The sequence below is a fragment of the Emydura macquarii genome, unplaced genomic scaffold (assembly GCF_026122565.2).
Source record: "Emydura macquarii macquarii isolate MOO-44397 ecotype Brisbane River unplaced genomic scaffold, CSIRO-AGI_Emac_v2 contig_1146, whole genome shotgun sequence".
NCBI lineage: Eukaryota > Metazoa > Chordata > Testudines > Chelidae > Emydura > Emydura macquarii.
This window is the reverse complement of record NW_027131283.1, coordinates 6690205-6715825: the sequence shown is the minus strand read 5'-3', so window position 1 is coordinate 6715825 and position 25621 is coordinate 6690205. Positions and strand designations below refer to the sequence as shown.

The 25621-nt window shown below is 41.2% G+C and overlaps 1 protein-coding gene across 5 annotated transcripts in view; it reads left to right on the top strand.

The window, feature by feature from the left end:
• The window catches only part of SESN1 (sestrin 1), a 120935-nt gene that overhangs the window by 81906 nt on the left and 13408 nt on the right, over positions 1-25621 (top strand). Inside the window, exon 1 of one of the 5 annotated variants that reach the window (XM_067546571.1) lies at positions 18663-18944. The exons of 2 other annotated variants lie outside the window; for them this stretch is intronic. In XM_067546571.1, the coding sequence (XP_067402672.1) occupies positions 18858-18944 (87 nt within the window). In that variant the 5' untranslated portion in view covers positions 18663-18857. Of the gene's footprint in view, positions 1-18662; positions 18945-19192; positions 21801-25621 lie in introns of those variants that run through there. 2 more of the 5 variants (XM_067546574.1, XM_067546575.1) reach the window with 2 other exon arrangements.

Sequence of the window (25621 nt, the reverse complement as noted above, 5' to 3'; positions counted from 1 at the left end):
TACTGCGTCTGCCTGTGCTCTTCCTGTTCTGTAGATAGGATTTCAGTCTCTAGAGCTGTCAGTTTGCCACCTCCTATGTGTATTACATTATTTGAAGTATTAGTCCTAAATTTAGATTCAGCCTAAATAAGTCTGGTGGTCTTTGTCTTGGCCATACCAGAAATTAGTTGTGCTCATTGAAAATTAAGTTGGGTTGCTGAAGTGATCAGGGAAACTTGTTTCCCACACTGCATTGGGAGGAATGACCAGTGAACGCACTTACTGATGGGTTCACTGCCCTCAAGTCCTTTGTATTCAGCAGCATGCACCAAGGCCTGCAATAGGTCTTCAAATTAGACAACAGACAAATTGTTAGATAAATCACACGCCCATGGGCAGGCTCTTCAACTCCAAAAAACATAAACCTCTTTCACATAACTTAAAGATGTCACCTAGCAAGTAGTAGGAACAGATGTTTTTAGGGGAGCCATTAGAATGTAATATTTCTTTGTCTCAGTCATACATATAGGCAATACACTAAACTGCCCCCAAGATGTAGAACTGCATTGGCTGCATTACCAGAGGGACGTACATGGCTGCAGATGAAGGGACAGGATTTGCTCTTGAAAAGTGTTGACTACTTTCATTCATCTCATTGGCAAGCATCTAAGGCTCTGGCTACACTAGAGAGCTTCCAGCAGTGCAGATGTAGACCTTCCTCAAAACATCTAACTTTTTGAGCAGAGTATGAACCTTTAAAAGGAGATGTGGGGAAAACACTAGACATTTTCAAAATAACTTTGTGACCAGATTTTTCTAGTAATGGGATGAAAAATAGGCATGGCTATCTCATTCTAAAGAACTCTGCACTTCTAATGTAGAAGCTCTCCCATAGACATAGAACTGTCCACACTGGTGCTTAAGTCAGTGTAATGTATGTCGCTCTGTGGGATGGCTTATTCACACCGCTAAGTGACATAAGCAGTAATGTAGACATAGCCTTAGTCTCTCTGGGCTTGTGTACATGGGGACATTTGGAAGTTAAGATGAATCAGCTAATGGTGTGAAGCTGATGCACATAAGTTAAAGTGCATTAAACCGCTATATGGACACTCTCATTCAGCAGTAAAGTGACCACATGCCCTGTGTCATCTTAGTTTTACTTCTCAGAACTGCTGCTATCAGCTATTATCGTCTCACCAACTTCCATGGTCTGTGCACTGTTGAAACATGGATGGTAATCAGCATAAATCTTCTGCTTAATGAATTTCTGGTGGTCTGAGAAAGATATGGACAGACCAGGGTCAAATATCCAAGGCTTGGTCACCTGCAGAGATGGAGAGATGTTTGAACACTGCCAGAACATCATCAATATTTAACAATTAATAAAAGAGATGAGTCCTCTAACCAAGTAGTCAAGTCCTCTGATACTGTTTTTCTCTATTGTGGTGATGTTAGTTTGAGAACAGGAGACAGCCATTTTCTAATGATCTGAGAGAAATTGCCATATATAATCTTGAGCCAAATTTCAAATTATATCATAAGTCATTAATTACTCCTGTGGAGTTAAATTTGAAGAGAGAAGTTTAGTGTTGAATTGTTGTCCTCCGTAGACCTTCCTCCGAACATTCAACTTATTGAGCAGAGCATGAATCTTTAAAAGAAGAAGTGGGAAAAACACTACAAATTTTCAAAATAATTTTGTGACGAGATTTTTCTAGAAATTGGATGAAAAATTGGTATGGCTATCTCATTCTAAATAATTTTTTTTTGCTGACACTGTGAAATCATCCCCTTTGTTCTTTTGAGTACTACAGAGGCCACCAACTAAAATATCAGAATTTTGTGCTACTGTCTTTTTGACCATCCTTCTGGGCACTTCAGCGGTCATTGTCTTCTTCTGTCTTCATCAACAGTGGAGTCTTGGCTTGTCTCTGCAAGGATTTTCATCTGCTATATGACTTTGGCCATTTGGAATCCCTTCTGAGCAGTTGGAGGGTGGTTGACATGCTGGGGACAGACAATGGTGGTATCTAGATTTGTTTTGGACAAATTAGGTAATTAGAATGGGATAACTTGGCATCTATATTAGTAGAGGCAGAGTTACAAACTAAAATTTAAGAAGCAAAACACCAAAGACCCTTTCTCTTATAAAAGGATGTATTGGTTCCTTTTTTAAATAAAATCTGATCTTTAGTGAAAATGTTTTCTCACTGATTTTTTTTATTCTGTCTGCAGTTTGAGAAGTGCCATGAATCGGCCTATAATACTGGATAACTTAACTGAAAATGTGTGGTTTTGGGGGGGGGGGGTTGTGGAAACCGGAGAACATTTTGTCTGCAACATGTGTATTTTGTCTGTGCCTTTAGCGCATTTGAATTTGAATGGATATATGCAATGCTGTCCTTTCCCAATATGTATTTTTAAGCTGCTGTACAATATGCAATAGCATGGGTGACCTAACAATAAATAGTAAGTGGTCCCCTCTCTCTATAGCAGTAAGTCAAGCTGATCTGTTTAAAATAATGTTCTTTAAGGAACAGTGGCTTTACGGATAGCTTTCAATAGTGTGCTTAACTTTAAAAAAACCAACCAAAAACCAACAGTGTGAAGCCACTTTAAAGGTTTTGAACTGAAACTGCTAGAGATTGTTCTAATCATGTTTTGACTTTGTTCCAATAACAAACAAGTACTCAAAAAACTAAGTGGGTGAGCATATAATTACCTGTACTGTTAAAGTGTGCCCAAATTGTGGACACTTGCACTGCAAAGACCTCAAGTTTCTATAGTTCTACCAACATTCCAACAAATAAATCTCAGAAATCCTCATGTGATTTTACTAACTGCGAACTAACTGCATTACAAGAGTCCAAACTCTTTTTCATTTACAGTACTGTATGTACTTTTCTTGAAATTAAAAAATTAAAACACGCAGGAACTTTGCAGAATACCTAGTATTTTGCCCCAATACAAAGTTTGGAACAATATATTTTTTAAGTGTAAAGTACTAAAGATCTTGGAAAGTAGGCATAAGGGAATGTAGAAAGACAACTGTTCCTGAAGTTGAATAGGAAGATACTGAGATGGACAGAATTGAGTGATGAAGAGAGAACAAAAATAGTAATAGCAGAGTCAGATGAAAAGAGGAGCTATATAGTTAGCAGGGACAGACAAATAAGATTTAAAAGGAGAAAGTGACCCATAACTACAGCACTACACAAATCCTTCTTTACATGGTACATAGAGTGAAATCCTTACCACCCCCAACCTGGCTCCTGAGTGAAATGGCAGAGCAGCACTCATTTCTGACCTATGGAGGAGTCTCTTTGTGCAGGCATTGTAGAATATTGTCTGTAGGCTGTTTCCGGTAGACAAGAGGACCTTGCAAGACCTGACATACAGGAGCCAGGGGTGATGCAAGGAGGAGTGTGTCAGTAGCAGGGCCCCTGGATGCAGTCATTTGGAGAGTCCTAGCAACACTACAGCCCAGGCAGTCTGTTTTAACTTAGACAGATCCCTTGGTCTGCCTAAATTATGATGGGGGCTCTCCAGCCCCTATAGCAGCCCAGAATTGGGAGGTTGCAAAAGTGACTTAAAGCCACCATAGCCCCCCATCACCCTAGGCTGTGAATTCTGTGCTGTGCCTCTACAGAATTTTGCCTGTAATCTTCCTTACTTTGAGGCAGTAAGTGGAGTTTTTCAAAGTTAACTTTTTTCATGAAGGCACTCAAAGTTATTTTTTAAAAGCAGTTCAATAAATCTGTCAACCCTGATGTATTTTGTTAAATATAACTATGTACACTAAGGAAATTACTATATCCTTATAACTTATTTTCAATAAAGCCTGACCTGTTTTAAAACTCGTTAGATTCAGTTTTGACAGCACACAATTAGGAAACATGCTTGAGGAGGTTGGACTTCACTGACATTTTGAGAAGTTGAGTCTTACTTGTTTGTCTGATCTCTGATTGGCTGAAACTGTTGCTAGGCTCATTACTTTGTTCTTAGGCAAAGTTAGAAAGTTGAGTGTGACTTGTTTGAACTGCACTGTCTGCTGCTTTTCTCAGTTGGGTCTCCTGATTTACACTTTCTCTTTTGAGCTTTCCTGTTGTATCCTAAGTAGGTCTAACAGATGCATTTTTAACTATGACAATTGAAAAAAAATTCTCATTGGTTGCACTAGCATTAGTAACTTTATACTTTTAATATTTTTACTTGACAAGCTTTTTCTACCACATAAAATAATCTAGTAAGCCTTTTGCTTAAAAGTTTTTAAAAACATTTTTATCTTTGCAAGCAATTAAATTTATTGACTTGCTCAGTGTTAATCAAGAGAATTAAAATGGTTTAATACAGGGGCAGTCAATAGGTGGACCACAAGACAAATCCAAGCTGCCAGACATTTTTGGACAGACCCCAAAATCTTTTTATTGACTTAGTATTATCATTATTGGTTGTTTTTTTTTTTTTTAAATTATTTTCTCTGGAGTCTGGACCTTGACTATTCCTTGACGAAGAAATTTGAGTCTTGGTAAAAAATAATTGACTACCGCTGGTTTAATACTTTATCTGGAATCTGAAAAGTTATTTTAAAAACAATTGGAGAAATAGTGAATAAACTATTAAATGAATGATAAAAGACTGAAACATATTGCACTAAAAGAATAGTAAATATAAATAAAATTCAGAAAGTCTGCATTTGCTCAAACGCTCCCAGTAACCATCAGACATATAGTATTCCTATAATGTACAGTATGTACCAAGTAGGCCATCTGGAAGAATTAGATCTTCAATGTATATTCCTTGGTAAATATTTTTTCAGAGCCTCGATGATTGACAGTAATCTCAGTGTGAGTACTGGAATGAATACAAATATTAAAGCCCTAAAACTTGCAGAAAGAATTAGTTTTTATATTTAGATATGAGACAGACCAATTCTCTGTAGACTTGTATAGTTAGTTACAGTTTCATCAAATCTTAAATTCTAGAAAACTGAAGGAGTCCTCTTTGAGACCAGTAAGTTCAGATTTCAGCCAAAGGCCAATACTTCTAAACAACATTAGGTCCTCCCTTCAAAGGGTGAATGCTAATGAATTCAGCACTAAATTGAGTTGAACAGAAAACCAAATATAATTAGCAAATTAAGTAGATAGTGCAAGATGTATCTGTTCTGCCAGACTTCTCTTGATGGAAAGGGCTTTGGGCTGGAACTGCATGGAGTTTAAAAGAGAATGAAATAGGGCTTTGTTGTGGTGATGGGGGGGGGGGGGGGAAGAGGTGGGGAGGTCAGGTGTGGTGTCTTTTATCTATTGAGTTCAGGTTTGGGACAGTACCCAGAGCATGGGATGAGTGCTTTTAATAGTCTGAATGAATAGATTAGTAAATGTAAGTTAATGTCATAGGTTACAGAACAATGAAACTTGGTTTTGCACCCTCTGCATCACAAGGCTACAAAGTAATTTATTTATTACTTGAGTTCTATCCTGGCAGTGTGCTTTGCACTGTACAGGAAATGTATGAAGACATATTCTGCCCTGAGGTGTTTACAATCTGACACACACACAGTTAAGACACTCTGGGAGACCCAGCGAAGAGTGCAAGTTTGAAGGTAACTGGAACTTCTTAAATTTTTTTGTATCGTTTTCCTACACTCCCAGCCTCCCCCACTCTAGTGTGATGTTAGGGTGGAGAAGGCATTTAACTTGAGTTACAGTTAAAATATAGAAACTGAACTTAAAGGAACTGAAAATCTTTGGTTTTCACACTCTACAGCTCTCAGGCTGTACTCCTGGATGTGTCAAGAGTAAGAGAGTAAAAAGTCTACAGAACAGCTCACAAAGTCTGGAATTGCTGACACGAGTGCACCTGAGGCTGTAAAGGCACTGTCTACATTCAGTTCGATTCCATTCCACTTAATTTAGTTCATTTTTATGCCCTTTAATATGAGGGCCTTCCAGACTAGCTTTTGTCACTGGTGATTCTTTTTCCCATTTCTCCTCAGTGGGAGGGAGATTTTTGAAGGTTTTTTTTTTTTTTTTTTTTTTAATGGCCTGGGGGGTGTGCATTATTGAGGACAAGGCCAAAGAAACGAGCCTTGCACTTGGAATGGGAAGTGGTGATGTTTGATATGGTTCTTAAATCCTCTGGGAGTTTGTTCAACAGTCTAGGATGCGTTCTCTTGCACAAAATAGCTTTTCCCTTGTGGGTAGCTCCGTTGTGCTTAAGGAGCAGAGTAACTGACCATGGTCCTCAGTGTTGATTCTGGACACTTTGTGATCAGTGTGGATACCAGTGAGACACGGTACTCCCGATTTGCAGATCAATAAGATTTAATGTGCAAGGTTTTCTATAAATATACTAGTTAGATACAAAGCCTAAAATTAACTACAATATATCATACTCACTAAGCCTGGAGAGCTAAGCAGTTACTCAGAAGGCTGTATACAGGAACAGCTTTCTTCAGGGGCTCCACCAGTGGATCCTCTGGTCCAACCGGCAGCACCTCTCACAGAGTCAGGTGTTGATGGAGCGCCCCCCTTTGTCTAAATGGTGACTACTTATACCCTTCCATAAACAACCTTCACCTAATTATCTCTTTCTCATTATCATATGTGCTAATTACCTACATTGGGTTTCCACCCTTAACTACATTCCATTCACACCATGATAATTGTGGTCGTCAAAACAACATCTGGTGATAGGCAGGGCAGAGTAAAAGTATGCCCCTTGGCAATAAAACAGTGTACCCCCAGACGTTCAAGGATAACTTGTTGTTCCCATCACTGTTATCTATGTGCAGCTGCAAGCAATAGAGTATCTGTATTCTGTCTTATTATGTGCTGTGCTATGCAGAAACTGAGACATCTGTAAGGTTATTCGGTCTCTGCCATCTGGAAGATGTCATGCTACAGGGGTCAGAATAGCCAACAAGCAACTGAAGCTATGCTAGGCCTGTAGGACAGTGGTCAAGCAACTCAAATTGTACTGGGCCTCCAACACTCAGCTCAGAACTTCAGACAATCTTTTAGGTATCCTGGGCCCAGACCATTCAGTGCTTTGAAGATGAGGACATTGTTTTTGGCAGAAGGAAGGGCTTCTGGACTATGTCTTTCCAAAGTGAGGTGGGAGTAAGCAAAGGGCTCAAAAATTCAAAGAACAAATTTGAAAGAGAAAGCTAGAGTGGTACAGAGAATAGACAAAGAAGGGTTAAAAAAAACTTTTAATCAGAAGATAATGGCAATGAAACTTAGAATGAAAATTTATTAATAGACTAAATAAAAACAAGATGCACATGGGAGAAGCTTTCTAAACTTAGCATCAGAGTGAGAAGAAAACATCTAGCAGAGCTCCAAATAAAAATTACAACATGACAAAAATTGTCCTGCCTTTCAGTTTTTGGGACTAGAGAGATTTTTCAAGGATATGCTAGAAATATACTAAATAAGGTTGACCCCTGGCACTGAGAGATGAGATTTTGGATACCTGTGTATTTTATGTGAACAGCCACAATTTTGCAAGCTCTTTGGTGCAGAAGCCACCTTTTTATTGTGTGTGTGTACATTGCCTCGTACAATGGGCCCTGATCCCTGAGTGAGGTCTCTAGGTGCTACTGTGGTATAAATAGTAAAAATAACCCCTTTGCAAGTGTTACTTAGTTATCTGAAAAAGTCTACATATATTTTTTCCCTTTCTCTGGCAGTGGCCACTAGCAGAGAAAATTGTTTTGTTGCATATGATGATTGGTTTATTAAACATTATTGACGTGCCAGAGGTTGCTGGGAATTGTAATGAGATGCCATTTTGGACAAACTCTGGTTAAGAAAATGTTACAAGGCAACTCAATAGCCCAGCTAAGATTAAGAGCCTCCAGAGGACAAAATAGAATGTAGGGTGGAGGATCCACCAAATTTTCTTTTTTTTTTTTTCTCTCTCTTTGATTTCAGGTCTGTCTTAATCTTTCATGTGTGGAAAGATAATTTTTTCATGTTCACAAAAGCCCATTCTGATCTATGCAAAGCTTATAAGACTTAAAAAACAAGAACAAACTTGAATTTCATCCTTTCTCCTTCTGAATCCAAGACAGCTACCACTTTAAGTGTCCTACTCATGAGATGTTGGATTTTAAGAAGACTGCATTTTGTCATTTGTCATGCCTTGTTTTTATTTTAAAATTGGAAACCAGCTTTATGTGACTAAGTGTTAATTGTAAACTTTTCATAGGACAGTTCTTTCAATTTATATAGCTATGGGTGCACTATAAAAATAAATATCGTTTCTAGTGAAATGCAGTTGTCATGACTACATAGCTGTGAAATGTAGCTTTCAGTAACTGTAGTCAAGTAATCTAGAGCTGTAGTTTTGCAATCTCCTTTTTTTAGTAACAGGCACCAGCAACCATCCAAAAAGCAAACTTTTTGGCATGTTACTCACTGTTTCTCTCCATCAACCTATGAGGAAGCCATGTGTCTTAATAAAAAAATGTGGCAAGTTCTTTCTTTCCAATAAGCCTCAGAAATACATCTTTAATCCACCTACTTACAGTAGACTTAGAAACTATAAATTCTTTTTTGTGTCCTTGCCAAAGCATGAATAATCTCCAGATCTCAACTCCTTATCTCCATATAAATTAAACTTCAAAGTAATTTTAATGTCTAGTAATTCTTTGCCTTGGTAATGGAGAAGGATTTTAAATTTGGACAAACTGAGTAAAATGATGGCTTGGTGAAAAAGTGAAATCTTGAGTAAAGGCAGGAATCACTGAAGAATGATTTTATCTTTGGTGGAATAATAGAAAGAGGATGTTGCGGGACAAGGTGGGTAGTTCATTTGCCCTTTAAGGATGAAGATATGGCTAAAAAGAAAATAATGCTTCACGATAAATATAAAACTAACTTCTCAAATGTGGATAAGACTCTGAGAATAGACAGTAGGTGTAAGGCCCTGTCTATCGTGTAAACCAAGTGCTGGTTACATCATGGTTTGAACATATCTACCCTATGTGATAGAAACATTTAAAAAAGTGTTCAGGGACAGCTGTGTTGTAAATGTTTTCCCCTGACACCCTGGGTTATTTCAGACTAGGAGGATTCTAAAGAAATACATAAGTGGAAACCATTCTCAGAAACTATTCTAGAGGCACCAGTTGCAACTTTGTAGTTAAGATTGAGTCTCTTTTTGTATTTAAAAAAGAAATTCAATCTCTTGGTCATGTGTGAAAAATATAGAGTATCCTCCCCAAACTTACAGCAATTATTCTTTGAGTACAGAAAGAATTTTCTGAAAATTGTAAATCTATTAGGGTTAAAATTAATTTTAAAATTGGTTTTTTTGAGGGTTTAGCATCTATCAGTCTGTTTTGTCCCAAATTATCTTAATAATGGAATAACAGAGTCTTCAAATGGACTCTTGTTTCCTTACAGTTAAATTTAATTGTTCTAATCAATATCAGCGTAATTATATCTAATTGTTATGATTGTGGGCAAAATAATTGAGAAAATAGTAACTACCAACATGCAACATCAGCCAACATCCTGGATTCCTCTCAGTCAGGGTTCAGATCAGGACACAACTCAAGTGGCACTAAAAGATAACCATTTCATGGCCATGGATGCACATAAGATCTCCATGGTGGTCATCAAGGTTACAATACCAGCTCCACCTTTGTCTCCTTTCTGGTCTCTGAGTGCACCACCCTCAGGTGTCAGGCTTTGTGTCTTTACTTGTCCTTGGGTGGAATTCTGCAGTTGTCCTGCTCTTGGACCAGAACTTGGGCTGCAGTGCCCTGTGTACCAACAGTGCTTACCCAGCAGATCCAACTGAGTTGTGGCACCTGCAACTTGAGTAGTATCTCTATGGGTGCTCCACTGTAGGTGTGTCTGCGTCCCTGCCCGGCTGATCAGAGAACGTTGGTAGTAGTCCATCCCACTGCTCCTCGCCTGCAAGGAGGGTAGCCAGTGTTTCTGGGCATTCCCTCCTCAGTTCCGTCTCAACTGCCCCTGGCTAGAGATGGAGCTAAAAGCTGTCTATTCGTGGATCGTTAACTCCCTTTAGTTTTATAAATTTTAGTTTCCCTTGAAGCCTTTGCCTTTGTTACTTCATTTGTTTTTTGTTTGTCAGGCCAAAAAGGAAAAAGGAAAGAAGAAAAGGTTTGCCTCCCCCAACCCTGGTGGGGGGGACCCACTGGACAAGAGTATGCCTGGCTCTCCAGGCTTCACAAAGTGCCTCCGTTTCAAGGAATCTATCCCAGTGACTGATGGACACTCTCAGTCCTGGGGCCCCAGCACTGAGTTCTCCTAGATCATTGGACTCGCTTACATCTCCCTGTCATGCACCGCCTTTCTCATTGTTGTGAGTCAGTGAGAGGGCTTGGGTTCTTACTGTCATGCTGGCTGGGTCGGGGGGGCCTTGAGGTGTATTCAGGAGCTCTGGTTACTCCCTTCTACACCAGTCTCACGTTGGGGGTGTCACCCTGGCTGGATTCGGGGGGGGGGGAGCTATAATATGCTAAGTAAGATGACAATACTTATGTGTAATGGCAGTTAGATATGTTTGGTATATCAGTATTTCAAATTGTGCTGTCTGAGTGGCATCTCCGACAGGATGGCTGCAGAACAATAGCCTGCTTAATGGCCCATTGAGAAGTTCCCAGGTGCAAGGGGATCAGGGGGAGAAGCCAGGGATATACCTGATGAGTCACCAGGACTTGCTTATGTGACTCTGGACTCCATTTTGGTTCTTGTGAAATTCCACAAACAGCACGGCAGGGGACCGAGGACATATAAGTCAGAGGCCTGGGAATCCATTTTGTCTTTCAGTCGGGATTCAGCTTCAGCTACCAACCTACCTCTGGATCAGCTCATCTAGAACTGAACTGAAGCTGTAAAACAAAGGACTGAGGTCCATCTGGTTACTGGATGTATACCAGAGGGACTATACAAGCCTGCAAACTCCACAATTCTTCTAGAAACCTGATATACATGGACTTTCCAATCATTTGTATGTATCTGATTATTTTCATCCTTTAACATTTCTCTTATGGTTTCTTTCTTTCTTTTATAATAAACCTTAATTTTAGTTACTAAAGGATTGGCTGGCAGCGTGGTATTTTGGGTAAGATCCAAACTTATATTGATCTGGTACTGTGGCTGACCCTTTGGGGTCAGAAGGAACCTTTCTAGTAAAGAGCATAGAGTTTAAATAACTGGTCTCTTTACTGGACCTGGTGGCTGATTGGAAGCCAGAGACTGAAATGCAGTAAAGGGGGCTGTGTGTATCTGTATACTGGCTTTTTGATAACCAGTGTGGGGAATTAGAAGCACAGTTTGTGGCTGGTTGGGAAGTCTGACTTCACCGTCACCCATCAGTGCTGGGAGAATCTGCTCTCCTTTTGCAGCCTGCCCTGACCTTGGCATTTTCAGGTGGCTGCCCTAGGCACGGAAGGGTCACACTTACACTCTTCTTAACCACCATATGGGACCCAATTTCATTATGGGCACCAGATGTATTGTCCACCCCAACCCTCAGCTTGCATGGTTTGGCCACCAGCCCCCCACCCTCAATGCCTGCACTGGAACCCTTGGCAGGCTCAGAGGCAGCAAGCTTCCCAGGCCTCTAGCACTGCATACCCACAGGACAAGGAGGCATCCTCCTTCAGCTGTGGCTAATAAGGCTTTGGAACCCCCTGAACAGCCAGGGGAGGAAGTTGGGGCGAATGCAGAGGAGGAAGACACTCCTGAAGCTCATTTCTCCTCATCTTCACCAGACAAGGAAATGATGCCTTCTCTACCATCCATGGTTGATGATTTTAAAATCATTCCAGGACCTAGCTCAGAGGTTGGGAGACCCCCTGCAAATACAATTGCAGGAAATGACTGAGCCTCACCACAAATTGGTGGACATTTTGTACTCTACCACCTCTGCACATTTTGCAACTCTACCATCCAGAGTGGCCCTCCAGGTGACCAAGATGAGAAACGTCTGGACCTATTTGGCAGAAAGGCATATTCATCAGTCACCCTCCAGTTCTGCATAGCAAATTACCAGGCTTTGCTGGCAAAATACCACTACCAGAATTATACAAAACTCTGTTCCTTAATTGAACAGCTTCTGGACTCCCATAAAGACCAATTCAAGGCCATAATTAACAGGGGCCAGTTGGCAGCTAAAATGTCTCTTCAATCCGCATTAGATGCAGCCAACATGATGGTTCGCTTGATTTCCACAGCCATTGTTATGAGAGGGGCTTTGTGGCTGCACTCACCTGGTTTCCCTAAAGAAGCCCAAACCATGGTGGAGGACCTTACTTTTGAGGGAATTAAATTATTTGCCGAGAAAACCAGCCAGGTTGAAGGATTCACGGGCGACTCTTTGATCCCTAGGGATATACACTCCAGCCTATGAGAGAAAATACAGCCCTCAGCCATTGTTTAAGCCACAGTCATCACAATACACATCTCAGTAGTCATCACAAAAAGCTTATGAGCTGCAGAAGAAGAAACCGAGGTTCCCCTAGGTGAAAGCAATCAGAACCCTGACCCACTGCATCTCAGCCCTCCACCTCAAAGCATCAGTTTTGATGGGATGTTCAAAGTGCCCGTAGAACACTCTCTCCTTGCAACCTTACACTGGAAGACCTCGCCCGTCCTTTCAGAAACTGCCATACCCTGTTCTGCAGCACCTGGGAATGGATAACACCTGACAAGTGGGCACTGGAGATTATCCAGAATGGATATGCCATCAATTTTTCCTCCCTTCACCCTCCCAAACACCCTTCACTGGCCTCGTTCAGGGAACCTTCTCCTGATGTATACTATGTCAACAGGTAAACCATTTCCTCAGGGTAGGAGCTATAAAACCTGTGCCTGTATATCTCAGTGGCAAAGACTTCTGCTCTCGCTACATCCTGATACCAAAGAAAAAGAGAGGTTGGAGACTCATAATGGATCTGAGTGCTCAACAGATAGATCAAAGTGCAGAAATTCAAGATGATCATTCTATCAATGATCATTCCAGCATTAGAGGAAAGAGATTGGTTCTCGGCCCTCAATCTTCAAGGTGCATAGTTCCACATTTCCATCATATCGAGTCACAGGCATTACCTCAGATTCATGCTGGACCAGGACCATTACCAGTACCAAGTACTCCCTTTCAGCATCTCATCGGCCCCTCGGTATTCTCCAAGGCCCTTTTGATAGTGGTGGCCCACTTATGCTCTCAAGGCATCATGATTTATCCTTACCTGGACGATTCCTTAGTTGGGGCACAGTCCTTCACAGAGACCCAACAAGTTATTCAAGCCACACTGGACCGGTTTCTGAATCTGGGTCTACAGATCAATGAACAAAAATCAACCTTACCACCAGTACAGAGGCTAGAATTCATAGGAGCTGACCTCGACTCTACTCAGGCAAAGGCACTCCTCCCCACATCACAGATTTCTCAGTCTCTCCTCATTGATAGACAAAGTACAATCCAGCCCACAATTTTGACCAGATATTGCCTCCAGCTTCTGGGGCACATGTCCGCAGGCACATTGGTTATTGCTCATGCCAGATTACGCATGAGATGCCTCTAAACTTGATCTCTGGATGTTGCTGTGTTATGATAATCTAACCATTATTCCTTGCAAATTTACTGCACGTTCTGTGCACTTCACTATTAGAATATTGTCCCTGATGTTGATCCTAACTTTTCCTCTGTTTGTTTTCATAAATATAACTCTTAATACATCCCCTTAGACCATCATAAATAACTCTGCTATATTTTCTTGTTAGCACTCTTCAAACACGTGTGATTATCAATGTCTGTTTCTCAATTTTCAGCCAAGCTATACATTTTTAGTTTAATGTTCTTTATTCCTGTACAGACTTAAAACAAAATTCACCCATTATAAGCCTGACTATATACTTATATTGCTTCCACTTAGGAGAAAGAAATTCTAACTCTACTTTCCTACACTACTACTTATTAATGGTTTGTTGTTAAAGCCTGAAAGCATATTCTGATACTGTTAAAAAAAATTATTACTATACCAGCTAGATTCAGCATTGATCTCATTTGCAAGCCAAACAAAATTATTGTATGCCTTAATAAACACAAAGTAAAATGTTTACTCTGTTTGGACACGCAAAGTTGAGAACTGGATATGCTTAAAAGGATACCTTTAAGGTATCTTGGGTCCAAATTAAGATATTGTGGGTTTAACTGTTACTAAAATAAAATGTATAAAATCTACAATCGGCGCTTGAAAAATGTATCAGCCTCTGTTACCCTTGGACTAGACTTGTTAGCTAGGGTGAAAAGTACATGTGCCAGCAATCCACCAATAAACCACACTCCTGACAATTTAAGGAATAAATTATATATTTTGTACTGCACTGAATTGTGACATATCAATCCATTTTCTATTTAACAAACTTAAAAATAGGTGACATTAGCCTTGATTCTGATGGGCTGAGTGTTCTGGCCCTAATCTGGCAATTTATTATATGTGCTAAATCAATGGGATTACTCACATGTGTTGCTGTATCTGTGACAGAGTGCACAGCGCCTTGCAGGGTCAAGCCCTTATTATGACTTGCTTGTTTGTGTGTTATCTTCTTTCCCTTTCTCTTAGTATCATAAGAGCATGGTGTGTGTTTTCATATGTTGCTGTCAATATCTGTTGCCTGATATTGACATCTGTGCCATCTTTAAAACTAAAAAATGCACAGCTTTTATTTGATCTAATTCAATATCTATTTGACAGTGCATTGTTTTATTGTTTTCCCCAGGTCTTTATAATTTTCTGCTATTTTACCTTATATGGATATTAAAATCTAAACCACTCATGCCTCTAAGTTGTCATTATGACCATGATTTTTTTCTCTTTAGTGGGGTAAAATAGACTAAAAACTACTGGCTAAAAAAGTATAAAAGAAAAAAGCCAGACTGGTAAGAATGTAGTGTGGAATTTTCAAAAGCCTTCAACATTGGTCTACTCTGTTCACATTTGATAAATGTTTGGTAAAAACGTCTATTGATTTCAGCAGGAGCAGAGTTAGGCCATCACTTTTGAAAATCCTTCCTGTAATGACTGTTTCATATTCATGCCACTAAAACTTCCTATATTTTGCTAAAGTTTTTCTGCACTTTGTGAAACCACAAGGAAAACTGAAATAGCAAGGATCCAGTTTACAGTTGGTCCTACAGGAGAGATTAAAAACATCAGTTTTTCTAAACAAGTATGAAAGCAATGTGGCTAGATTTTGCTCTTAGTCATACACCACAGTATAGTTTCAATTCCGTAGATGAGAAACAGTGAAAAGTTTTGCCACTGAGTAGAACAGAGTGACTTGATGCTGTCTAGAAAGTGTTTGTTTATAACCAAAATTGATTTTTTTATCCATTGTTTTAGCCATCAGTGTTCTAAAAGTAGAGCTTTATGGCATGCTCCAATAACATCTATTGTGCTCAAAGAGCATACTTGAGATTTTTAAAGTACTCCTTTTAATTTTTCATTGTGTTCCTCTGTATGCACAGTTTGTTGTATTATTCTTGTGTTTCTTAGTAGCAATATTTGGGTTTATTTATATGGCAGTTAGCACATTTATTAGTCCCTTTTTAAACCTTAAAATTAGCTAGTAAAATCTCTTGGGTGGAGAGGGTCCTGTTTAAGTACTTTGGAGTCTGCAGGGTCAGTGCTGTGCCCTGAAGGGTTAGTGGCTGGACAACAGGTTCCAACTCTTGGAGGGGGGTGTGAGATAGAAGGTCTGTGCCATGAAAGTATGCTAGGGACCCTGGGATTGGGGAATGGCTGGGCTCCATCTAGGCTCCAGGAGCTTGAAACACCATGTGGATCCTGAGTAGCAGAGACTTGGATTCCCTCACAGCAGTCCTAGTGGGAGGCCAGGGTGGGGGAGGACCACTCATTAGGATCTGTGACATAAGTGTTGCTAAAATTATTTTAAATAAATTACAGGAAATCTTTAAATTAATATAGATCAGTGTTGCCAGCTCACAATTTTATCACAAATCTCACAATTATTTGGTGGTTTTCCTAAAACCCCATCTCCTGAAGTAATGGGATTATGAGTTTCTCAGGGTTTGTCTACATAGGAAAACTTACCAGCATAATTATATCATGGTAGTATGTCCCTGTGTAACTCCCCGTGTGGATATTTTTATTCTGGAATAAGAGCGTCATAGAGTCTAAGGCCAGAAGGGACCACTAGATCATCTAGTCTGATCTGTATATCACAGGCCATCACCACTACCCAGCACCTGCACAAGTGAACCCAGCCACCAAAATGAGACCAAAGTATTACAGCCCACAGTGGGCTATTAGACTATTTTGTGCCACAAGGATAGAATAGGAGGGACTGAGATGCACTAGTGCTCAAGGCCCCTGCCCTGGCAGGAAAATGATAAAGTGAGATATGCTGAGATAAGTGACACATGCTCCCATGCTGAAGAGAGAGGCAAAAAAAACCCCTGTGGTCATTACCAATCTGACTTTGGGGAACATTCCTTCCCACCTCATGTAAGGTGATCATTTAGAGCCTGAGCATGTGTGCAAGAACCAGCCACTTACCTGAAAGAAAGAGAGAGAGGGCTTGGTGCCACCTCAGAGCTCTGGCGAGCTCTGGCCTACCCTGCCCAATGTCCCATCTCCAGCAATGGCTATCCCTGATGCTTCAGAGGAAGGATATTTTAAAAAAACCTACCTCCTGCAATACATGAAAGAACTACCATTACATACGGCACTACCATCTAATCTAACTTGGGCCCCTGCTGCATCCCAAGAAGCAGGGACGAGGGATCCCCGGGAAGTTGTGGGTATCTTTTATAGTTTATTTAAACTAGCTCTGAAAATGTAACCACTTTCACCACCTTACTTTCTTCCTTTTTCCATTTCTCATCTAAGCCTTTTCTGATATTCAAGTAGGTATGGAGCACTAATGATCTCAAAAGACCTCACCCATTAAGGAAAGCTAAATCCCTGTTCTGTACAAAGAAACCGGGAAGGACCTGAAGCACCTTCACATCTCTAGTCAATATCATGGTATGCTGCTACTCAATCTTCAGAAGTACAAAAACCCCTTGTCTTCTCAGAGTTAATTGCACTCCACAGAGGTGATGGCATTAGAAAAAGAAAGAAGGGAAACCTCATCTTTAGAAATGTGCAAAGCCACTGCCCAGAGTAATGTTTCCATATTCTACAGACACAGTACTGGCCTCAATGATTTCTGCATTTGGCTGCAGGATTCACAAGCCCACTCCAAAATAGCTTAAACAGTTTTTCAGTATTCAGTTTTATATTTAATTAAAGTTCACCATCATGTAATTCCCTTTACAGTTATTAGACAACTAGTTAGGACCAGTAATCTGATTTGTAGCAGTCTAAATCCCAGACTGGAAGCTTTTTTCACCCAGTTAATTAAGGTTCTGGGGTTCTGAGCTGCTGCAACCTACCCACCTCTCCTCAAAGCTAGTATAAGAATTAAGCATTCTCTTTTTGTTTATGGAGTTTACTTAAAATAAATATTTAAGATATAAAATAATTAACAGAACATAGCTTTACACTTTTAATATGGATTTGAAGAGTCAACCAAATTTTACCCAGGAGCTTGAACGTGTATTTACAACTGTATTTACTTTTGGAAAAATGGATGGCATAAAACCCCAAACCAGAACTGAAAGCTATAATTGGGTGGGGAGAACTGGGACAGCTGGGGATCTAACAGCGCTGGAGAGTGGTGAGGGAAGTACAGACTGCTGCAAACAAAGGTTGTGTGTTTTGCTCACGAGATTGCAAAACATGTTTGCACAGGGCTGTTATGGTGTTTGGGGAGGAGCCCTGAGGCCAAATAGATTGATGGAGTACTTTATTTAAAGTCACACGTGTCTGTTGAATGTTAAGCTCTTACGATCTAGCTGTTAAAAAGGCTTAATTACTTTTTCATTTTAAAAAGGTCGAGGCTCCTGAGGATGGAAGGAGATGATAGACGGTTGAGGGAATACAGGACTTCCGAGAAAAAGTAATTTTTGTCAAACAAAAAAAACTGCTTCTTTTCCCTGCCACGGAGGGGAGCAGAGGATGCAGAAACTGAAGAGGGAGCCGTGTTCCCTCACCGCCTGTGTCCCCTAGTCATTGTGATGGCATCTACAGCCTGGCTCTGAATTGATCTGCCTCTTCCATTAGGAAGTTATTAATAGTTACTTCGTAATTAAAAAACCGCTCTCTCGGCTCAGTTGACGTCCCCACTGATTTCCTCAGTCGGGGGTAGCGGGAGAGCTCACGTGTGTCTCGGGGGGGCCAGGACGGACGGGGCAGACGGGCAGGGTGCCTCAGTGGATGTGTGCGGCGTAGTGCCAGGAAATGTTTGCCTGGCACCTTTGGCTCCCAGCTGGAACTTCTGCTCCGCGTGTATTTTGCTTTCCCCTTCAGCTCCCTGTCCGCTGCCCTGCTCCCATGGACGCACTGTCTGACCAAGGAGGGCCTCGCGCTGCCCCCCCCCACCCCCATTTTTGCTCTTCTCCCCTCGCTGTCGCCCAAGGAGGCGGTGCTGAGGGCAGGTGGGAGCCGCACAAACTCCCTGTCAGTGGCGCTGCGGCTCCGGCCCCGGCCCCGGCCCCGCGCATTGGTGGCTGGCGGGAGAGGGGCGGGGCTGCGCTGGGCTTGTTTGTGCCCGCTCTGCGCTTCCCCTGACTCTCCCGTCTTGTCCTGTCCTGTCCCGTCTTGTCCTGTCCTCCCCGCCGCGGCGGTTCCCTTTCGTCGTAGCCTCGCGTCGCCGCTGCCTTTGGCGGAGGGTGGCCGCGGCCCGCCGAGGGGAGCCGGCTGCGCGCTCTGCAGGGACGGGCCCGCTCCCCGCCTGACCCGCGCCGTCCCTCCCGCAGGCATGAGGCTGGCGGCCACGGCCAGCCACAACCGGGCGTACGCCGCGCAGGGGCTGCTGTGCAACCAGGGCTCGAGCCGGAGTCGCAAGGTCAGGGGGGCGCGCGCTCGGGGACTGGGACGGGACGGGGCGGGGGGGCTGGGCTCTCGGGTTGGCTTTGTGCTGAGCTGCCCGCGTCCGGGAAAGTCCCTCAGGGGTGGGAGTCACCTGTGGGCTCAGCTTGGCCTTCTGTGGGCTCGGCCCCTCCTCCGCCAAGCCTAGGTGTGGACGTGCTTTACATTCCCCTTCCCTCCCCCGGCTGGGTGTTGCATGCTCCTGGCCGGCTGTTTACTGCTGCGGGGCGATCGCTGCTGTGACAAGAAGACATTCGGAATCGGAAAACCAGGAGCAACGTCCCGGTACACTGTGGAGTAGCTTCCGAAGGGAAGCAGTGGAAACGCCAGCGTTTGGGTCATCGCCACAGCGAACCCCTGGGAATGCACCGCGCCTGCACTGACTGGGAGGGTGACTAGGTTACCTAATAGGTTTGGTCTCATCTGCCTCCTTTTTCTGTGATCTACAAGCAGGCTGGCTATTGATGCACATTTGTCATTAGTCTTCAGGGTTAATACACAGGTGGACTGAATAGAGTCCATTCATGCTTCTCAGAGCTCTAAAAACAAACAAAAACTACCAAGTAATTCCTTCCTCTGGGTTTTCCAGTCAATCTCTGGATGTGTCTCAGATTATTAGCTCTTGGGGGCAGTGAGTGTTGTCTTGTGGCTTGCAAAGAGAAAACCACTTTGGCAATTCTAAGCAAATGACAGCAAATAATATTGTTCTGGCCTGCTCTGGAGAACTGGGAAGAAAACATTTAATTGGGGCATGTGTTGCTTTGTGTATTAGATGTTAAAATACAGAACTTAATTTGAAGATCATGACATAAAGCAGCACTGTCCAGGAAATATGAAGGTAAAGTTTGGTATTTCATATTCAGAATTAAGCTTCCTTGTTTATTTTCTGTGTTGCAATCTCAATAGTATTTAAACTTTGTTTATTGCCTTGAAAAACGGTGTTCCTTCCTCCCAGCCCCCTTTCTCCTTCTTTAAAGCTACTGATATTGCAAGTTTTCCTTTGGAGCTGCTTCAATGATCTTAATACACATTTATAAAATATTTTCAACATGTGTATTACAGAGATGGTACAGAAGGTTTAGACACTGGTCTTTTTAATCCCAGGCACTTGTGACCTGAGTTAATATGAAACCAAGTGAAACAGGTTTTGGTATAATTCCATCACAAACCCACCTTCTTATAAACCTGTGCCAGCCTGTTGCTAGAAAGGGAGACTATACTGGCATAACTGAAGTGTCATGGATAAAAACTTCATTTAGATATATCTCCATAGGTATATGTTAATATTTAATCTTAGAGGAGCCAAAATATTATTATTATTATTTTATTATTAATAACTAAGAATCAGCAGTGTTGGAAAAAGAGATTTGGGAGTCAGAACTCTCGGGTTTTACTTCCGCCTCCATCGTGAACTTGATGTCTGTCTTTGAGCAGGTCACTTGTGCTCCTTGTGCCTCAGTTTCACTGCAGATCACATTAATGATTCTGAGTGGGTGTTGAGAGATTTAATATTTTTAAAGAATTCTGAGATCTTTTGATGGAATAACTTTTTAAGGTCTGTTTTTAAAATACAATTGAAACACTTTACTTTCTGTAGTAGGCCTATTGAATTTAGTAGGGTTTGTAGGAGAGGTAATTTGTAATCATTTAAATCTGTGTGTGTGAAGAAACCCAGTACTTTTATTCTGTAATGGTGATAATTTTTCCTGCACAAAGGAACTGGTGCCAAAATTTAAAATGGGAAGAGGAAAGGAAATAAAGATCCTGCAAGTGTTACCTTAATACTAATTATACTTTGTGTCTGAAAAGCTACAATACACTCTGGAGGCTTTTGGGTTGTGGTGAGGGTTTAGAACTAAAGAAAACTGGACCACCAGCTCTGCAACCACTGTGTCTAGAAAGAGCTTTGATTTTATTTTTCACTTGTGTTTACAGAAGTAGACTTGTCCCTTATCTAATCCAAATTATTCAAAGCTCTTAGGTCTGTTGATGTGGCTTGATAACTCTTGGAGATACTACAGTTACAGTGATAAGCAGAATTGAAAGCATGACTTCTAATTGGAGAATGTATCATCTCACTGATGGAGTTACATGGAAATCAAAATAACCTTTACTGCAGTGCCAATCTGTGCATTACTACTGCGGTTGGTGCAGTAGTTATCGTTAAGATCTAAACAATTAAGTGTTCCAAATTCATAGCATTTTGCATCATTACCAGTGAGTTCTTGTTTTGGACTGATCTTGGAAGGGGAAGTAGGAGACTGGAGGTAATGTTTCCAAAAACATGTAAAAGTCTAAATCTCTCTTGAAAATGGGATTTAGGAGCATAAATCACTTGAATGTTTTTGGAAAATTTACCCTAAAAGAATAGAAAGAATTCTAAAAGAATATTTTTAATGTAAGCATGAAAGTATGCCAGTACTTAAAGGTGATTCTCCATGAAAAGTGAATCCCGACAAAACTTAATTCTAGTCAAAATCATTCCTTATGCAAATAATGTATTTAATTCTTCTTAAAGACTGCTTTATTTCTTTAGAACTTATGATTTTGAGGTGGTTATGTCTGAATCCAGTGGCATTTGGTACTTCTGGAGGACACACAGATTCAGATGATATTAATACTAATGTGGTTGAATGAAGTAAAATATATTCCCACTCTGCCTGCAGTTTGTCTGTGTTGAAGTGTTCTTCTGTTTACAGTGATTTAAGTAAATACACAAATGTATCTTTCCCAGACTTGCAACATTTAACACTGTTACTGTACTCAAAGTGCATGATGACATCAGGGAAACAAACTGCAGACTGGTTTGTGGTCAGTTTTCAGCTCATGAAATGTAAGTTAATTATTGCAAATTAACAGTTAATAACAGTGCACCATCGTCTGGGGACAGAACTATAACTGAGTTTTGAGAGAGATTTTATAATTGGTAGCCAGTGATGAGAACCAGTGGTCAGAGAAAATATCAGAGAGAGGGAGACAAGAGTGTGTGTGTGCAAGTGATGTAGCAATAGCTAAAGTTAAAGTGGTCTAGACCAGCGGTTCTCAACCTTTTTTTCCCAAGTACCACTTGGGTCAGGTACAGTCAAGTCAAGTACCACTTGACCTGACTGTACCTGACCCGAGTACCACTCGGGAAAAAGAGAGGGGGGGGACGGACTTTGGGCGGCGGCGGGGTTACATGGGGGGAACAATGCCCTCCGCCGAAACCCTGCCGCCATTTGCCCCTTTTCAGTGGCAGGGTTTCGTGCGCGCAGGGGGGGTGGGGGAGGAACGACTTTCGGCGGTGGATTCAGCGGTGCAGTACGGCTCGCATACCACCCAGCCTTCTTCGAAGTACCACCGGTGGTACGCATACCACCAGTTGAGAACCGCTGGTCTAGACATCCCCATTCTAAAGGCCCTTTTTCAATTGCTCATAACTTCAGCCTTTTGGGATGAAATTTTCCATGTTCAGTCTGTATAAGAAGGAGATGTTTTGTTTTAATGTGAGTGGAAAACAATATAGATAATTTTGAGTACCCGGAGAGTAGAAATACATACTTTTCTAAGTATTACACAATTGTGACTTTTTTTTAACATCTCTAATAATAAAGCAGCAAGACCTTGGAGTAGAACACTGAAACTTGGCAGGAAGATAGCGCTTGGGAAGGAGAGGTGCCTTTCATTTCTGAGCTTAAAAAATGGCTTGATTTGGCAGAGTTTTGAGGCATTGAAAAGCCATATGTAGTTTTCACATGCATGGTAGTTTCGTAACATTTGAATAATTATCTTCCAGCATTTTAAATGAAAGTAAGCTGCCTGAAGCATGTCTGGATGTAGAATTTTGATATGGGACTAATATAAATGTACTGAATAAAATGTATTGTATGAGGCAGGGTGTAATGAGAGAAGAGTGGTAATTAGGAAACCTAATTAAGGTTGTACACCTGCTGCATTACTTGTGCACCGTTCAGCCTGTGCTTTGATGGCCAGATGCTCAGCTAATGTACATTTGCATAAACAAACTTCCAGCAACTGAAAAACTTATCTTGAGATAGAGGATAGTCCATGGAAGGGCACTAGCGTAGGACTTCAGACATCCAGGTTCGAGTCCTTGCTCCACCATACTTTCTCTGAGACATTGGGCAAGTCACTTGGGATACATTTATGTTGCAGTCCAAGGTGTGATTGCAGCATGAGTAAACATACCTATGCTAGCTTTATCCATGCTAGCACAGCTACAAATATTAGTGTAGATGCAGGGGCACGGACTTCAGTTTGAGCTATATGAAAACACTGGGGACCCTGGGCACATACTCACATTGCTAGCCTGCACTTAAGCTAAGGCCCCCGGTCTATATTGCTAGTTTTAGCCATTAAGTGTGGGATGTCTACCCATGCTGCAACCATACCTTGGATACCAGTATAGACATTAACAATTTTATAGATGAAAAACTGACTGAGTAGCACTTCACCCAATACCTCTGTGAAGTAATAGATACATTCATTAGCTGTGATGTACACAGATACTACAGTATTGGGAGCTGTGCCTCAAATACTCTCTAATGCTAACTGTCAAGAGGGTTACAGGATTGTCCTGATTCAGGTATGTACATTCTGGTTCACCAAAGAAGTCGTGTGAGGTGTTAAATGAAAGACAGGGTTATTAATCACATTAATATTGCGAATTGTATGTGTTTATATACTGAAAATATGTTTTATAGTCTAGGTATGAGTCAACTGCAGAAATGAAAAGCAGGTTTCTGTCAGACAAGATGTTTTGTTCACCTGTTTCTCTGTCAGATGTAAATTAAGCATTGTAATTAAAATAGTGGATGCACACTTACATATAAAGTTATCAAAGCGATGTAAAGTCAAGAGAAGCCATGGATGGTTATAGAATCTGAGTACAAGCAATGAACTTTGGGGGTATAAGTAGAAGGCGAACTTTGGGGGTATAAGTAGAAGGCAAAGATAACCCCTTATCCTGTACCAAGGAAGTAAATAGGCAGTGCATTTACCTTCATGGAAATGGGCTCTCAGCCAGCCTTGGCTGAAAAGCTGCAGAGGACTTCCGGCGTGAGAAACTTCTTTAGATAGTAGGTTAACCTGTTTATTCTCTAGAAAGCATGTTATGGTTGTATTTTTATATGTAACCATTTGTTTCCAGAATTCTTACTGTCACTTGAGTCTTAAATCTTTGATAATAAGCTTCTTGTTTTCACTATAAATATATCTAAATGCTGTGATATTAAGCTAGGTGCTGATCCTGAGTTGAATCCTACAAGCTGATGTTTATACTCTTTGTTTGGGTATAGCAGACCTGGTATTTCTGTTTCAGGGGATAAGGTGCTGGAAACCACAGGGGAATGCTTCAAAGGAACACTAGCAATGGAGTCATTTATTGTTAAACTGCAAAGCAAAGTAAGGGCAGGCATAGCCAAAAGGAGATTGTGAATGGCTAATGGACTGGTGGTGTCAGGGAGCTGACACCCAGTTAAGCAGAAGCAAGACTCCTTCACGCTGGAGGCAGAGAGTAACAAGGTGGCTCATAGTCCAGGGTACCCCAAGAACCATCACAGGAGCTATGTAAATTCCATAGGTAGATAGAGTGACGTGAGGCTGGTATGATTGTATGATTAAAAAGTTCATTACAATGCACACGTAGGTAGAGGTAAGGTTGGGCATTTTATGACTTTCAATGCTTAACTTTGCAACGTTAACATTATTTTAATATGGCCTTTAAGATGGAATAGACATGACAGATGAAGAGATTTGCTACTATTGCTTATTTTTATTGGAGTAGCACCCAAAGGCCCCAGTCTTGGTTGTTATCATATTATGCTAGGTGCTGAACAAACACAGTCCTTATCCCAAAGAGCAACATGATCATAAGTCATCAGAGGAGACTTGCATCTTGAGGAGGGATTTGAAGGAGGAGAAGGTAGTAACCTTACTATTAGATCAGGAGGGGTTTCTATGGATGAAAGAACAATATGGCTGGGAGACAGCTGTGGAAATAAGGAGAGGATGCTTGAACTGAATGTGGTGGAAAAGATGACATGATGAAGAGCTTCTAAGAATGGAGTGACATGATGGAGCTACAGGAAAGGCCTTTATGAAAAAGGGAGCATTCTAAGAATTAGTAAGAGATTGAAATTGTTACCTTGTCAGTGTAATATTTGAAACATTGAATACAGGTGGTGATGAATATTAATGTGGAAACTGATTTTAAGTACACAATTTAAGGTCTAAATAACACCTGCCTATGTTAGATACTTACACACTTTGCCCCATGTGGTATCTGAGAGCCTCACAATCTCTAGTGTGTATATTCTCAAAACACCCCTGTGAGGGGGGAGTGCTGTTATCTTTATTTTACACGTGGCAACTGAGACACTAAGTGTTCAATGGTCACATACAAAGTCTGTGCCAGAGCAGATTTGAACCCAGGTTTCCCAAGTCCTAGGCTGGCTCCTTAACCACAGGGACATTCCTCCTTTCCCTTGTAGTGCTTTTTAAAGGGGTACATTACATAAAGGTGTTTACTTACATAGCTGTTTTTTAATTTAACCTTCTTCCTGTAGCATAATCATTACATTATTTAAAAAGTCTGAGGGGACAAGAAAGTTGAAGGTCAGGACTTTTTGATATATTTTAGACTCCATCAAGCAA